At 43.6% G+C, this 13,096-nt stretch overlaps 2 protein-coding genes across 2 annotated transcripts; both read right to left on the bottom strand.

Moving 5' to 3' along the window:
- Nucleotides 1-4,156: 4,156 nt before the first annotated feature.
- Nucleotides 4,157-7,799, bottom strand: LOC108413827 (pulmonary surfactant-associated protein D-like). Its single transcript, XM_017686505.2, has 5 exons — nt 7,707-7,799; nt 6,065-6,288; nt 5,858-5,971; nt 4,657-4,737; nt 4,157-4,568 (listed from the first exon to the last, which is right to left on the bottom strand). The coding sequence occupies exons 2-5, from the start codon at nt 6,276-6,278 to the stop codon at nt 4,189-4,191; spliced, it is 789 nt and encodes a 262-aa protein (XP_017541994.1). The 5' UTR covers nt 6,279-6,288; nt 7,707-7,799; the 3' UTR covers nt 4,157-4,188.
- A 2,117-nt stretch (nt 7,800-9,916) lies between these two features.
- On the bottom strand, nt 9,917-12,057 carry LOC108413832 (mannose-binding protein C-like). The gene is made up of 3 exons (XM_017686516.2): nt 11,773-12,057; nt 10,748-10,789; nt 9,917-10,645 (listed from the first exon to the last, which is right to left on the bottom strand). Exons 1-3 carry the CDS (start codon nt 11,945-11,947, stop codon nt 10,260-10,262), a joined length of 603 nt encoding a protein of 200 aa, XP_017542005.1. The 5' UTR covers nt 11,948-12,057; the 3' UTR covers nt 9,917-10,259.
- Between the last annotated feature and the right edge of the window lie 1,039 nt (nt 12,058-13,096).

Genomic DNA, 13,096 nt, shown 5'->3' with positions numbered 1-13,096 from the left:
GCTCCTTTGTAGCCTGGATGTCCTGATCTTCATCTGGCTGATGCGCAGGCCTGAGGGAAGGAGCTGGAACAGGTGGTGTCCGGGGTGAGAGGGGTCAGTGGAGATCTTCTCTGCACACCTCTTGGTTCTAGAGGCATGCAGTTCCAGCAGTGTAGGCAACTTAACCCCAGTCATCCTCTCTGTAGACCTGTGATGTACTGCAGTCTGTGGAGGTCATGCTTGGTGGCTGAGCTGCCCCACACCGCACCATCAGCTCCTGGGGCAGGTTGAACTTCCTCAGCTGACACGGAAAGTACATACTCTGCTGGGCTGTCTTGATGATGGAGCTGATGTTGCTGTCCCGCTTCAAGTCCCTGGTGATTGTTGTGCCCAGGAACTTGCAGGACTCTACTGCCATCACAGCTCTGTCCAGGATGGTGAGCGCTGGCAGGGCTGGAGGGCTCTTCCTGAAGTCCACTGTCAACTCCACTGTTTTTGCTGTGTTCAGCACCAGGTTGTTCTGGCTGCTCCAAAGGACCACCTGATCAATCACCCGTCTGTAAGCAGACTCATCACCATCTCGGATGAGGCCGATGACTGTAGTGTCGTCTGTATACTTCAAGATTCTGACTGAGGGGTCCGTGGAGGTCCAGTGGCTCGTGTACAGTGAGAAGAGCAGTGGTGAGAAGATACAGCCCTGTTGAGCACCTGTACTGATGGTCTGGGTGTTTGAGGTGAACCTTCCCAACCTCACCTGCTGCTCTCTGCCAGTGAGTAAGTTGGTGATCCACTGGCAGGTGGGGCTTGGCACGCTGAGTTGGAGCAGTTTGTTGTGTAGCTGTCCTGGGGTGACTGTATTAAAGGCTGAGCTGAAGTCCAACAATAAAATTCATGCATATGTTCCTGGGTGTCCAAGCTGTTGAAGAATAAGCTGGAGTCCCATGTTCACTGCGTCGTCCACTGACCTGTTTGCCCGGTATGCAAACTGCAGGGGGTCTAGCAGAGGATCTGTGATGTTCTTCAGATGGGGGAGCACCAGCCTCTCAAAGGATTTCATGACTACAGGGGTCAATGCAGAGGTCATTTGTCCTGATTCTAAACTTGTGCACAGCACTGCATTTTTCCAAAAGGGGGATATACCTGTACAGAACGGCGGCTGTTTCAGAAAACCTACTGTATTTTTTTCCATGTTCTAAACTCAGTTGAAGTGTTGCTTTCATCTGCTACTCATTTATTTATTTATTTGGAAATAATTTCATGCCGTGAGCTGCACCGTTTGTCTCATAAACACCTTATTGCAGGGTGCTGTTTGCAGGGCTACATGACACTGACATAAGCTTGTCAAGACAACTGACATAACCCTACATAAATGTTTATGAACGCGTTATGATCAGCGTCATTCGCTGTAAAGGTTACATTTGCCCATTTTGACTTTACCCACCAGAACAGTGTTACTGAAATTTGTTCGGCATGTCAGGATAACAGCTTTGGATGATGGTGATGATGGTGATGATGATGATGATGATGATGATCTGATCCAGCCGTGCTTTTTTACAGCTTGATCAGTTCATAAAGTCGTTTATTGTCAGGAAGGTCAGAATCAGGTCCGGGAAACAAACCGGAACATTCAGGTGAAGCGACTCACGTTTGGATCGGGAACGTTTCGATCATTTTCCTGGTGTCATTCTAAAAGATCTCGCGGTTCTCAGTTCTCAGCTCCAGAGCCCTAGAAAAGATCTTAATCATTCCTATTGGTGCAACTGTTTCAATAATATCTGAAAGGAAAAGGAAGGAAGTTTGTGGGCAGGTGCACCACTCGAAACCTCTCAGACTAATGAGGAGGAAGGTAAGAGAGAAGCAGCAGCCACTTGAGAAGATCTGTGATGTTACTCCACCCTGTGAGTCAACAGGGCTCCTGCTCTTCTCATGTTGTCTTTGCTGGAGTTCCCCTTTGCATGGCCAGGCATGTGGACTCTACAGGTCAGGGAGCCGGATTCTGCGTCCTTCAGCTCGCAACAAATGCATGTGTCCATGAGGGGGCGCTCACTGCATGATTTGGGTTCATGACAGTGATGTAAAAGTGAAATACACCCTGCGACTGTAGGGGGAGCCCAAGAGCAAAAAATACCAATCCTCACATAGTACTGCTTTAAATGCGAAATGATAAATAAGACAATCATTATTCACTGTAAATTTACAGTAACTACACTGTTATGTTTAAAATGTGAACCACATGTTAATTTTACAGTGTCCGGTCTTGATATGGCATTATCTCTGGAAAGATCCAACAAAACATAATATTTATGCTTTTGATAGAAATGAGGCTGAAGAAAAACAGATGTGCCTTATAAATGTTGCACATTGCAGTGATTAAATACTGCAGGTTCATACAAATTCATTTACACGAAACTGCAAGATTTGAAAGAATCAAACGTGCCTTGAAAACTGATCTGACAAATACGTGAAATACAATTTACTTTTTAAAAATGCACTTTTATTTTCAAAACGGTTAAACATGCAGAATACAGCGACATCACAGTTGTTATTTTATTGTTATTTGCTGTTAATATGGTTCATTAATTACCGTGCATAGTTACTGTGAAAGTATTGCGACTAGCAGCCAGTAATCGATTATAATTATATTTAATTGATGTAATGTAAAAACTGCTACTTCTTCACGTTCTTTTTATAATCTTAGTTCATTTCCAAATATTTTGAACTAAAAATCTTACAAATTGCTCCTTTAACATAAAACTCCACCGAATCCTCAACATACAACTCAAATCTCAGCTGCTCAGTCAGTGAGTCCCTCTCCCTTCATTCCAGCTTCCAATCTTCTCAGGAGCCTCACTACCAGCTCCTCAAAGAACCTGCAGACACACCTCCAAAGCTCAGTCTGAGAAGCTGGTTGATGATTTTCTGAACTAATCAAACCCATTCAGTGGCGGTGAGGTCTGGACTCTGGGGCGGTCAGTCCATCGTCCAGCTTCTTTGTTTGATGTGTCCGTCTCCTTTTCTCAGTGAGGTTCTTCTTGATCAGCTACACGTCCTTTCAGACCCACAGCGTTGATTGGTCTACTCACAGTGGAAGGATGGACAGAAACACCAGTGGATGTTTTCTGATGGGGGCAGTTTTTGGGGCTACCAGCTCTTCCAGGTGGTTGTTACTCTGCGTTCACACCGGCATGTCATTCAAACTCAAGGAAACCTTGTGATTTCTGGTGACAGAAGGCAGTGCGAACACTGGCGTTGTGAATTAAGGAGTAAAGCGATGTGGTAATTACCATTAGGCACTGAGCATTCAGCAGCTTAGTACACACTTTATCTCCACTACTGTGGAACCTTAATAGATTAATGGATAGCTTAATAGATAATTGTTCCTAATAGAGATGGAATAACGGCGACGGTGCTTTTGCTGCAAACAGACAGTAATCACAAAGACCAAATACTGTTTTCCTCACAAACTGCCTGCACAGATGCAGGGATTAAATAAATAATGAGCACGTGAGCGATTTCTCACCAGGGTTTACATTTTTAGCGGGAACGCATCTGATGTGCTCTTGACGTCAGTGAAACCACAGCAAACAACGTCAGTTGAGTTCCGAATTGCCCTCAGGCGATGAGCGATCAGTGGTTTGGGGGACAAAAGGAGAAAAGTCGCTGTCGGTGTGAACGCAGGGTTAGGAGTCCCATTATTTTTTTTTTAAAAAAAATCCGACCTGAGCCCACTTACATATGTGGTCCTAGATCGGATATGTATCCGATTCGTGGCTATGTGACCATAATGTGATGCTCGGATTGGAATTCATGTGATTTTACCCACTGTGCTGTGCCAGCTTCAGCGTTACCATGGCAACAGCGCCGAACAGCCGTTAAAGCCTGTAAATGGTGGAAAAGCAGCTCATCTCACCTTTTTCTCCTCCGTCTGGCTCTAATAATGAAGCTGAGAGCTGATCAGAGTTAATGATCTTCTCAGCGAAGCTCGTTCTGCTCGTTAGTTTGTGCTGATGATGCAGTGATTCAGTCACGTGACGTCACTGAGTAGGAGGAGCTCATGAGGGTCAGTTCAGTTCATCACATTAATGACGGATTAGAGTCACTGACCTAAACAGGTGTGAACCATCGAGTCAGAGAGATCGGATCTGAGCAAAAAATCGGATTTGAGCAACGAGGCTTGTAACGTGAACACAGTTTATGTTTATTATACATTCATATCTCACACACAATGGTGTAAGCTGAACCACAGGGTAGGTCATTCCACTTGGCATTAATGTGAATGCCAGCACAGTCCTCTTTCCCTTCATAATCGTTGGGCTCATTTTCCTTCCAGCTGGTGAAGGTCAGAGGTTTTTTGTTCAAATCTACAAACTGACCCTCTGTCTCTCTGTCTGTTGTACCGAGTATTATGTAGGTTGAACCCAAAGTTGCATGCATTGCAGATAAAGCTTTGTTTTCAGCTTCACTTCTTGGTAAAACCAGAGTGCCACCAGCATCAGTGCAGAACTTCAGACCTTCAGCAAAGTTTCCCTTCATCCCGTTTGATGCGTAGTATTTCTGCCCAACTCTTTTGAAGGTGGGGAAGCTTATGGCTGAAATGAAGTCAGTTTAAAGGATTATTTCAAATGAACAGACTACATGACAAGCATTTCATCATTCTGCGTTTACATGGCCTCCTACCTTTCTCCATTGTAGAGAGCCTGACTTTGAGAGACTGGAGCTCTGACTGAAGAGATTTGACCAAGTCATTATTTGTGGAGCCTGTAAATTTGAATCAAAATGAGTAAGATTAAGAACATTCTTTACAGCGCAGAGAATCACATGGCTAGTTGTTTAAACAGCCACATTTCCCAATTTCATCGACAAAGTTTGATGACTGTGCTTCTGCCCGCAACTCCAAGAGTCAGCAATCTACAGGAGTGACAACATAGAGGCAGCAAAGACGTTCATTTGTTGATTCATGCAAATCTGTGTTGTGTGTCTGTGGTCTGAGTCTGAGTTAAATCTCGAGTCTTTGAGGTGGGAGTCCAAGTCAAATCTTAAGTCTCTGGGTTCTGAGTCAGAGTTGAGTGTGGAGTCTCTGAGGTTCAAGTCTGAGTTGAGTCTCGAGTCTTGGGGTTGCGAGTCCGATTCGAGTCTCTAAGGTGCAAGTCTGAGTCAAGTCTTCAGTCTCTGAGGTGGGAGTCAAAGTCGAATCTTAAGTGTCTGGATTCTGAGTCAAAGTTGAGTCCCGAGATTCTGAGGTTTGAATCTGAGCCAAGTCTCAAGTCTTTGAAGTGCAACTGCGAGTTGAGTCTTGAGTTTCTAGGTTGCAAGTCCAAGTCACGAGTCCCTGAGGTGCCAGTCTGAGTTGAGTCGCTGATGGTTTGAGTCTCATGTCTTTGGTTTGCAAGTCCAAGTCCAGTTTCTGAGGTGTGAATCCAGGTCACATCTTGAGTCTCTGGATTGTAATAGAGTCAGTTGAATTGAGTCTCGATTCTCTGAGGTTTGAGCCAGAGTCTAGTCTCAAATCTCTGAGGTGTCGAGTCTCAAGGTTCTGAGATGTGAGTGCGAGTCAAGTGTTGAGTCTATGAGGTGCAAATTCAAGTCAAGTCTGGAGACTCTGAGGTTCAAGTCTGAGTCAAGTCTCGAATCTCAGGGCTGTGAGGATTATTTCAGAGGACCTGGGTCCCAGTTCTGAGTCAAGTCTCAAGTCTCTGAGGTGTGAGTCCAGGTTAAGTCTCAAGTGTCTGAGGTATGAGTCTGAGACAAGTCTTGAGTCTCCAAGGTGTGAGTCAGAGTCTCGATTTTCTGAGATGCAAGTCCAAGTTGAGTCTTGAATCTCTGGGCTGCAAGTCAATGTCCATGTGTGGGTGAACATTCATACAGTGTGTCTTTTTACCTGGTGAACCTGGATCTCCCTTTGGTCCTTGGGGTCCACGTGGACCTACTGGACCTACCAGACCTGCTCGACCTGCTGGTCCTGCCTTTCCTGGAGGTCCCTGCACACTCAGTCCTGAAATCAGAGCACAGTGGTCACTTTCCTGCTGCCCTCTGTTTTCTGAAGCCTCTCTGATTCTCTCTGTAACTCTGCACTGCACCCACATACCCAGCTCTCCCTTCTCTCCTTTGGGTCCGGCGGCTCCATCTCTCCCGTCTCTCCCGTCTCGTCCAGGAAGGCCGTTGTGTCCGGGAGTTCCTGGAACCCCAGCAGGGGCAGGACAGCTGAGAGTTTGAGGAGCTGCCGCCTCAGATCCACCAAACAGATGCAGCTCCAACTGCAGCAGCAGCAGAGCAGTGAAGGTCTGACTGAACAGCGCCATCCTCTGTTCACTGTGGGAGTGGCAAACTTTAATTATAGAGTATTTATACAGCACTGCATGTTTTAAATACAAATAAACAAATAATCTTAGTTTAACGGCTTCCTAAGCTCTCCTGGAGGAAGTCCAGTATTAACAGTTACTAATATCTAGTTTATCTAATCAGTCCTTTATTAAATTGAATCAAGTCTTCTCTTTGTATTTATTCTAATGTGATGCTGTTTTTACTGGGGAATAAATTATCTTTAAATTAATCTTGACTTTCTCTGGGGTGGTCAGTCCATCGTCCAGCTTCTTTGTCTGATGTGTCCGTCTCCTTTTCTCAGTGAGGTTCTTCTTGATCAGCTGCACATCCTTTCAGACCCACAGCGCTGAGTGGTCTTCTCACAGTGGAAGGATGGACAGAAACCCCTGTGGATGTTTTCAGATCTGAAGCAGCTTGATGTTCTCCTCTCTCTCAGAGATCAAAGCTTTCAGTGCTGTTTATCTGATGGGGGCAGTTTTGGGGTCGACCAGCTCTTCCAGGTGGTTATTAGGAGTTATCTAGAGCTGCTGCTGCCGCTGTTTGACATTCCTAACGACTATCCAGAACCTGCTTAGACTACGACTCTTATTCACAGTGGGTTATCTAGAACCTTCAGAAGGACGCAAGTGATGTTTTCTCTCAAAATCGGTCCCCTTGTGAACTCAATTCCTAATGATGTTGGTATTTAATCTGACCTTTAAGGCCTTCAGTCCAGCTCCTGAGGTCCTGACCAATGGGAGAGCAGCTTGGCTGTATCTACCTAGATACCACCGAGAGAACCATCCTGATTGGATATCTTTCTGTACTCATACTGTACATGCTTGTGTGAAAGTTTTGGCACCCTCCGTCAAATTACTTGTTTTTATTGATTTTTTTTTTTAAGAGTGAGTAATAAGTGAACACATCAGTTACAGGGGACACTCTTAAATGTGGCATTTATCTGCCAGTTTTAGTGCACAACTTCATTTGTTTTCCAAGGAATTACTACATTGGAAAATCATATACAGTAATTGTGTGTTAAAATTTGAGGACACGTTCTATTTAGAGCGAAAAACAACAAATGGTAATTTGACCAGGATTATCCAAACCTTTGAACAGCACTGTACGTAACGTATATACTTGCTTTTTTGGATAAATTTGCATTCATTTCCTCATGAACTGTTTCTATGATGTAATAACGCATAGCTAATTGCGTTTGGTTCAGGTAAGTGCCACACCTTGCATGTGATTCTAGAGTTGAACTACAATGAAAGAAAAGCAGCATCTACTCTTTATAAAGTGCCCAAACATTTGCATGACATGAAGAAGTTTTTCCTTAATATACGTTCATTACAATTCCTTGCATAAAAGTCATAAATATGAACATAACATGTGAATCCATGACAAAACACTTAAAGGCATCTTACCAGCAGGGCGAGGGTTTCGGGTCCAAGACGAGGTTCAGTTTGGTGGAGCTTCACTGTTTGCAGGCTCTTTTGACACAGAGGGAGGGTCTTATTCCTGGCCCAGGGGTCTATTAACTGTCCCCGTCCCGCCTCTCTGCTGCTCCAATGTGTAAACAAAGTAGTTCAAAAGTAACAGCAGTTTGTTTTTTCCATAAGAGGACAGGCGTCACTGTGGAATTTCAGCTCTTATTCAAAGTGACAGCGTACAGCTGTTTGAGCTAGAAAATCTCAGATGAAATCTGTGATAGTTTTAAACACAACATAACATAAACATAACCCTAACCCTACCGTCCAGAACCACCAGAGAACCTACACTTAGTCTTCTGGGTTTATATGGAATGTTGACGATGGAAAATAGTGGAAAATCTGGAATAATCCGTTTTCTTACAAGAGCGAAAAAGAAGAAGCGCTGCAGAAGAATCGGGTGGGCATGGGTGCAGAAAACAAGCAGAAACATCTGCATCCATAAAGCGCCAAGAGAGCGTTCAGGGGTGAGTTGCGCCGCTTCATACTGATGTTGACAGATGTTTCCTATTTAAAATAACTGTGTTTGCTACCCTGCTCATTCTCCTGTGATCAGATTTAGTTAACAGCTGATTTGTTTTCTGAAGCCTCACTGACTCGTGCTTTAACTCCTGGGCCTGTACTGTCCTTATGCACTCTCAGAAATACAGGTTCTAGACTGGCTCTGGGTCGGTTCCCCTCTGGTCACTGAGGTGGTCCCCTCAAGGGTCCATCTCAGCACCTTTAGTCTAGGAACATAACTGAACCATAATCCACTGAAATTTACTCTACTGTTCTGTTTTAAAACATTCGGTTATGAAAAGGAACAAATACCAACTTTTCACCTGGAGGAACTGATTTAAGCTCCACAATCAGACCTTAAACCCACTGCTGGAGCTTTGAGGGAACATCTACACTGTTTGGACCTCGATGATGAAAAATGTTCCTGAGCAGAACCTTCGGTTCTAACAGCATACCTGACTTCCTCACAGTTAAATTCCTCAGGAGATGATGAAGTGGATTCAGTTAATATTCCTTCGCTATACGATATACGATACATACACTGATTGGCTCTATGTATGATATATATATATCAGTCTTTGACTATATATTATATATATGACATTCCCTTATATATATATACACACTCATTTGCTGTATATATGATATTGTGGGGATTTTCTTTGAAGAAATATATCCTTAAATCACCTTTTAATAAAAGTTTTGTAATAATCATTACCTTAGAAATGATTAAAGACAGAGTTATGAGCATAAAAGAGACAGGCAGGCCTATAAGCATTTAACTGAGGCAGGCAGACAGGGACCAGAACAGCAGGCCCAAAACTTCCAAATATGGATTTTCCGCTCCAGGAACAGACAGTACAGCCTATGAAAGAGATCTTTGACAGTGAGTGTGCCTGTCCTAGGAGCCGTGAGAAGTGTTGCCCATTCAGCGAAAACAAGCCTGCCGTTAGTGAGAAAAATAGATAAGAACCGGTAGAAACTAACCCATCAATCAAAACTAATGAGGAGAGCACCCACCACTTGGTTAAGATGACCTCATGTGCCAGGATAAGGCAATTATATAAAATAGAGGAAACAAGGGTTCCTAAGAAAGCTAGAAGAACAGTTCTATTGATTGGTGATTTCAGGATGTATCAAGAATAGGTGGAGCGATGATCTCACCCTTCTCTCCACCCTGTGGTGGGTTAGTGTAGTGGGTAACACCTCTGCCTTCTATGCTGTAGACTGGGGTTCAATCCCCCCACCTGGGCAAACACCCTACACTATACCAATAAGGGTCCTTGGGCAAGACTCCTAACACCACCTTGGCCTCCCTGTGTAAAACGATCAAACTGTAAGTCACTCTGGAGAAGAGCGTCAGCCAAATGCTGTAAATGTTCTCCCCCCAGGGAGGGGTGATGGCTTCGCTCATAGGTGGTATAAAATGTATGGTTTTTGAAGTGTCTGTATATTTTGGCTTTCGGGCACCAACTTGTCACACTGGAGCTAATAAAGACGCCTTTTCTTCCCTTCGAGCCGAACCTGCGGCTGAAGTTTGGTCTTTTCATCTGACTTTGATTTTTTTGCAAGATTGATTTTTCACTTTTCTTTAACTTTTGCAAGAACGCTTTTTATTAGAATTAGAAAAGAGATTAAATATGAAGTAAAACTCTGATTTGACTTTAATTAATTAGTAACGTTCTTTCACATCGTCGGGAACTTTGGTCACGAAAATATATATGACGTTCACTCTTTAACTGTATATATCATACGTAATATGCACACTCATTATATATATATAATTTCACTCCAATAATATCAAATGATTTCAGGTTCTACATTCACATGATGAAAATAATGTTAATGTTGACGAATTACTGAAAGTATTTAATATGCAGTGACACTTCGTTTTAGCCAACAACAATCTTTCAGAACAGCACTGAGCAAATTAGACATTGCAATTATCTGCATAACATAATGCGACTAATTCGGAATCAATCCTAGGTGCTAAATTGTTAATTCACATACAAAATGGTAGTCTAAATCACAGGGTAGGTCATTCCACTTGGCATTAGTGTGAATACCAACACAGTCCTCATTCCCGTGATGATTGTTGGGCTCATTTGGCATCCAGCTGGTGAAGGTCAGAGGTTTCTTGTTCAGATCTACAAACTGACCCTCTGTCTCTCTGTCTGTTGTCCCGAGTAGTATGTAGGTTGAATCCAAAGTTGCATGCATTACAGACAAAGCTACATTTTCAGCTTCACTTCTCGGTAAAGCCAAACTGCCTCCAGTGTCAGTGCAGAACTTCAGAGCATGATCGAATTTCGCCTTCATCCCGTTTGACACGTAGTACTTCTGCCCAACTGTCTTGAAGATGGGAAAACCTGCAGCTGAACATGAATTAGGCACAAAGAGTTATTTCAGGAGAAATTAGGAATCAGACGCTCTTCATTGTGTACTTTGGTCTTCACAGATCTCACATGGTCACCTACCTTTCTCCATTGTAGAGACCCTGACTTTGAGAGCTTGGAGTTCTGAAATGATTGAGATGGGATAATCCATTGTCAAAAACCAAACTATTATAAACAGGGAAATATGAAACAGGAAAAGTAGGAAGAGTAGAAACAGTAGGAACACTAGGAAAACTTGCAAGTTTTTTAAAAAAGGGGACACTGATACAAAGGGACGTGTTTATACACAGACATAACAAAGCACATTTGCACATAGGGACTTAGTAGGAGCTGGGTTAGGGATTGAGACTGAGGCAAGAGCTGGGTCAGGGCCTGAGGCAAGAGCTGGGTCAGGGACTGAGGCAAGAGCTGGGTCAAGGACTGAGGCAAGAGCTGGGTCAGGGACTGAGGCAAGAGCTGGGTCAAGGACTGAGGCAAGAGCTGGGTCAAGGACTGAGGCAAGAGCTGGGTCAGGGACTGAGGCAAGAGCTGGGTCAGGGATTGAGGCAAGAGCTGGGTCAGTGACACTGTGAAGCTAACTAAACGGCATCAGTTTGAGACGACCCAGCCACGGACACGCAGCGCAGACAGTCAGCCAGAGGCAGAGAGTAACATGACTTGGTATAAAACAGCATCTCAGAGAGGCGGAGTCTTTACTGAAGTAAAGGTGGGCGTGGCAGAGTGGGTATCTTTGCGTACACAGAGAGAGAGCGAGAGGAATGAGTGGCAGCAGTGACCGCATGAAGAACCGTAAACTGGCCAGCTTAGGATTGATTCGGTTCGAAAATTAATTTAAACGGCTGTTGAAACCCTGAACCCTGCCTCCAGCATCCTTGTCTGGGGTAGCCCAATGAAAAGAAGCCCGGCTTCCAGTGTCGCTGCCTGCCCTACAAGGAAGGACGGTCAGTCAGATACAGCAGCTGGGCATCTCCAGAAAACATTGAGCCCAGAGGAATTAGGGTATCAGCGTAATTACAAAATCTGGACCCGACCTATTTATATAAAGCCTTTTTTTTAAAAAAATGATTATTCTTAACATTTTAGATAAATAGTAAATATATGCCCACCTGCGTTCTCTCTCCTGAGTTCCTTTATTTCCTTCTCCATGGCTTTTAGCTTTTCCTCCATGGTCCTGAGTTTCCCCAGCTCCGTCAGAATGTCCACAGTCGGTGACATGAGGTCCTGAGCCTGTGTGCTCCATGAAGAGATCCAAAATGAGACCAAATACAGAACAGACCTCATGACTAGAATTTAGCTGGTACGATTTCTACACCAAGACTGGCTTCTTTCTGTGGGACTGATGAACAACAGGGTACTTTTAACTGTCCAGAAGACCTTCACGCTGCACATGCTCAGTTTGGATATTTGCAGGAGGCAAAGGTCATGGTAGCGGACAGAAAAAGCCCAGTTCATCCTCAGATGCTCTGCCCACTGACCATACACTGCATTTTTTCCAGTAATAACAACTGTTTTGAACATTTCTTTGTCCTACAGCGTCTGAATATGACCAGAATAACTCGGTGCCGCTAACGTTCTCACAGATGACCCGGCAATTATAACAGATATACAGTATTTCACAGAGCAAACGAACAGTACAGGTTACAATTAACGTTCAGTGTGAATATCAATATCGATCACTGTGCTTGAAGCACTTAGTGAAGCTGTTTTAAATGTTCATAACGTTTTTATAATCAATAATAAGAGTAATACCGGCTTTATAACTATGAACAGGTCGTCTGTTTAAAAGGCACTGCAGTGGATAGTGACACAAATGGTACAATGTGTTTATGAGTGACCAAGTAATCAATTGCAGTGCATTATTACAGCCTTATGAGGCATTATTAGTTGTTGTTACCAAATTACAGGTGCATTTGTGATTATTTATGAATGTAAGCGTCATATATAGAGTGTGAGCGAAGATGCAATAGATGCTCGAAAAGTATCAACTAAATAATTAATATTATTTTATTATTATATTAATATTACAGCAGGTGTTTGTTTTCAAAGCTGGGGCCTGATGAACTCAGGAACTCAGGGTTTTATATAATCACTGTACTTTGCCCTGAGAGTGGCTCATTCAAAACAAACACAGAGCGGTTAAACTACCCTAGAACCCAAACTGCTGTCCTTATCTATTTATCAGAACTGTCTGTGGACAGAAAAATAAACAGAAAAAAATGGGTAAATGACCAGCGGGTCGGAGTCTCTGTGTAAAATCCAGCTCTGCTCGGTTTAGTTTAGTCCGGTCTGACGTCCTTCCTCAAAGCCATCCTTGGTAAAAGTTTCTAATCCTGCTATTTGCACTTTATTAGAAACACCTACCGGACACTGCTGACCTGATATTACACACACTAACATATCACCACCACCACGTCAGTGTTACTGCAGTGC

This window comes from Pygocentrus nattereri, chromosome 2 (assembly GCF_015220715.1).
Source record: "Pygocentrus nattereri isolate fPygNat1 chromosome 2, fPygNat1.pri, whole genome shotgun sequence".
NCBI lineage: Eukaryota > Metazoa > Chordata > Actinopteri > Characiformes > Serrasalmidae > Pygocentrus > Pygocentrus nattereri.
The sequence above is the reverse complement of the archived record's forward strand: the minus strand, read 5'-3'. Positions and strand labels throughout refer to the sequence as shown.

What these genes read in the sequence shown, in the direction of transcription:
- LOC108413827 (XM_017686505.2), bottom strand. Translation starts at nt 6,278, where the DNA reads ATGGCGCTGTTCAGTCAGACCTTCACTGCTCTGCTGCTGCTGCAGTTG. An exon ending in GGGAGATCCAGGTTCACCAG is followed by an intron (nt 4,738 to 5,857) that starts GTAAAAAGACAC and finishes TCAAATTTACAG; the next exon opens with GCTCCACAAATAATGACTTG. An exon ending in GCTCTCTACAATGGAGAAAG is followed by an intron (nt 4,569 to 4,656) that starts GTAGGAGGCCAT and finishes ACTTCATTTCAG; the next exon opens with CCATAAGCTTCCCCACCTTC.
- LOC108413832 (XM_017686516.2), bottom strand. Translation starts at nt 11,947, where the DNA reads ATGAGGTCTGTTCTGTATTTGGTCTCATTTTGGATCTCTTCATGGAGC. An exon ending in ACTCAGGAGAGAGAACGCAG is followed by an intron (nt 10,790 to 11,772) that starts GTGGGCATATAT and finishes CAATCATTTCAG; the next exon opens with AACTCCAAGCTCTCAAAGTC. An exon ending in GGTCTCTACAATGGAGAAAG is followed by an intron (nt 10,646 to 10,747) that starts GTAGGTGACCAT and finishes ATTCATGTTCAG; the next exon opens with CTGCAGGTTTTCCCATCTTC.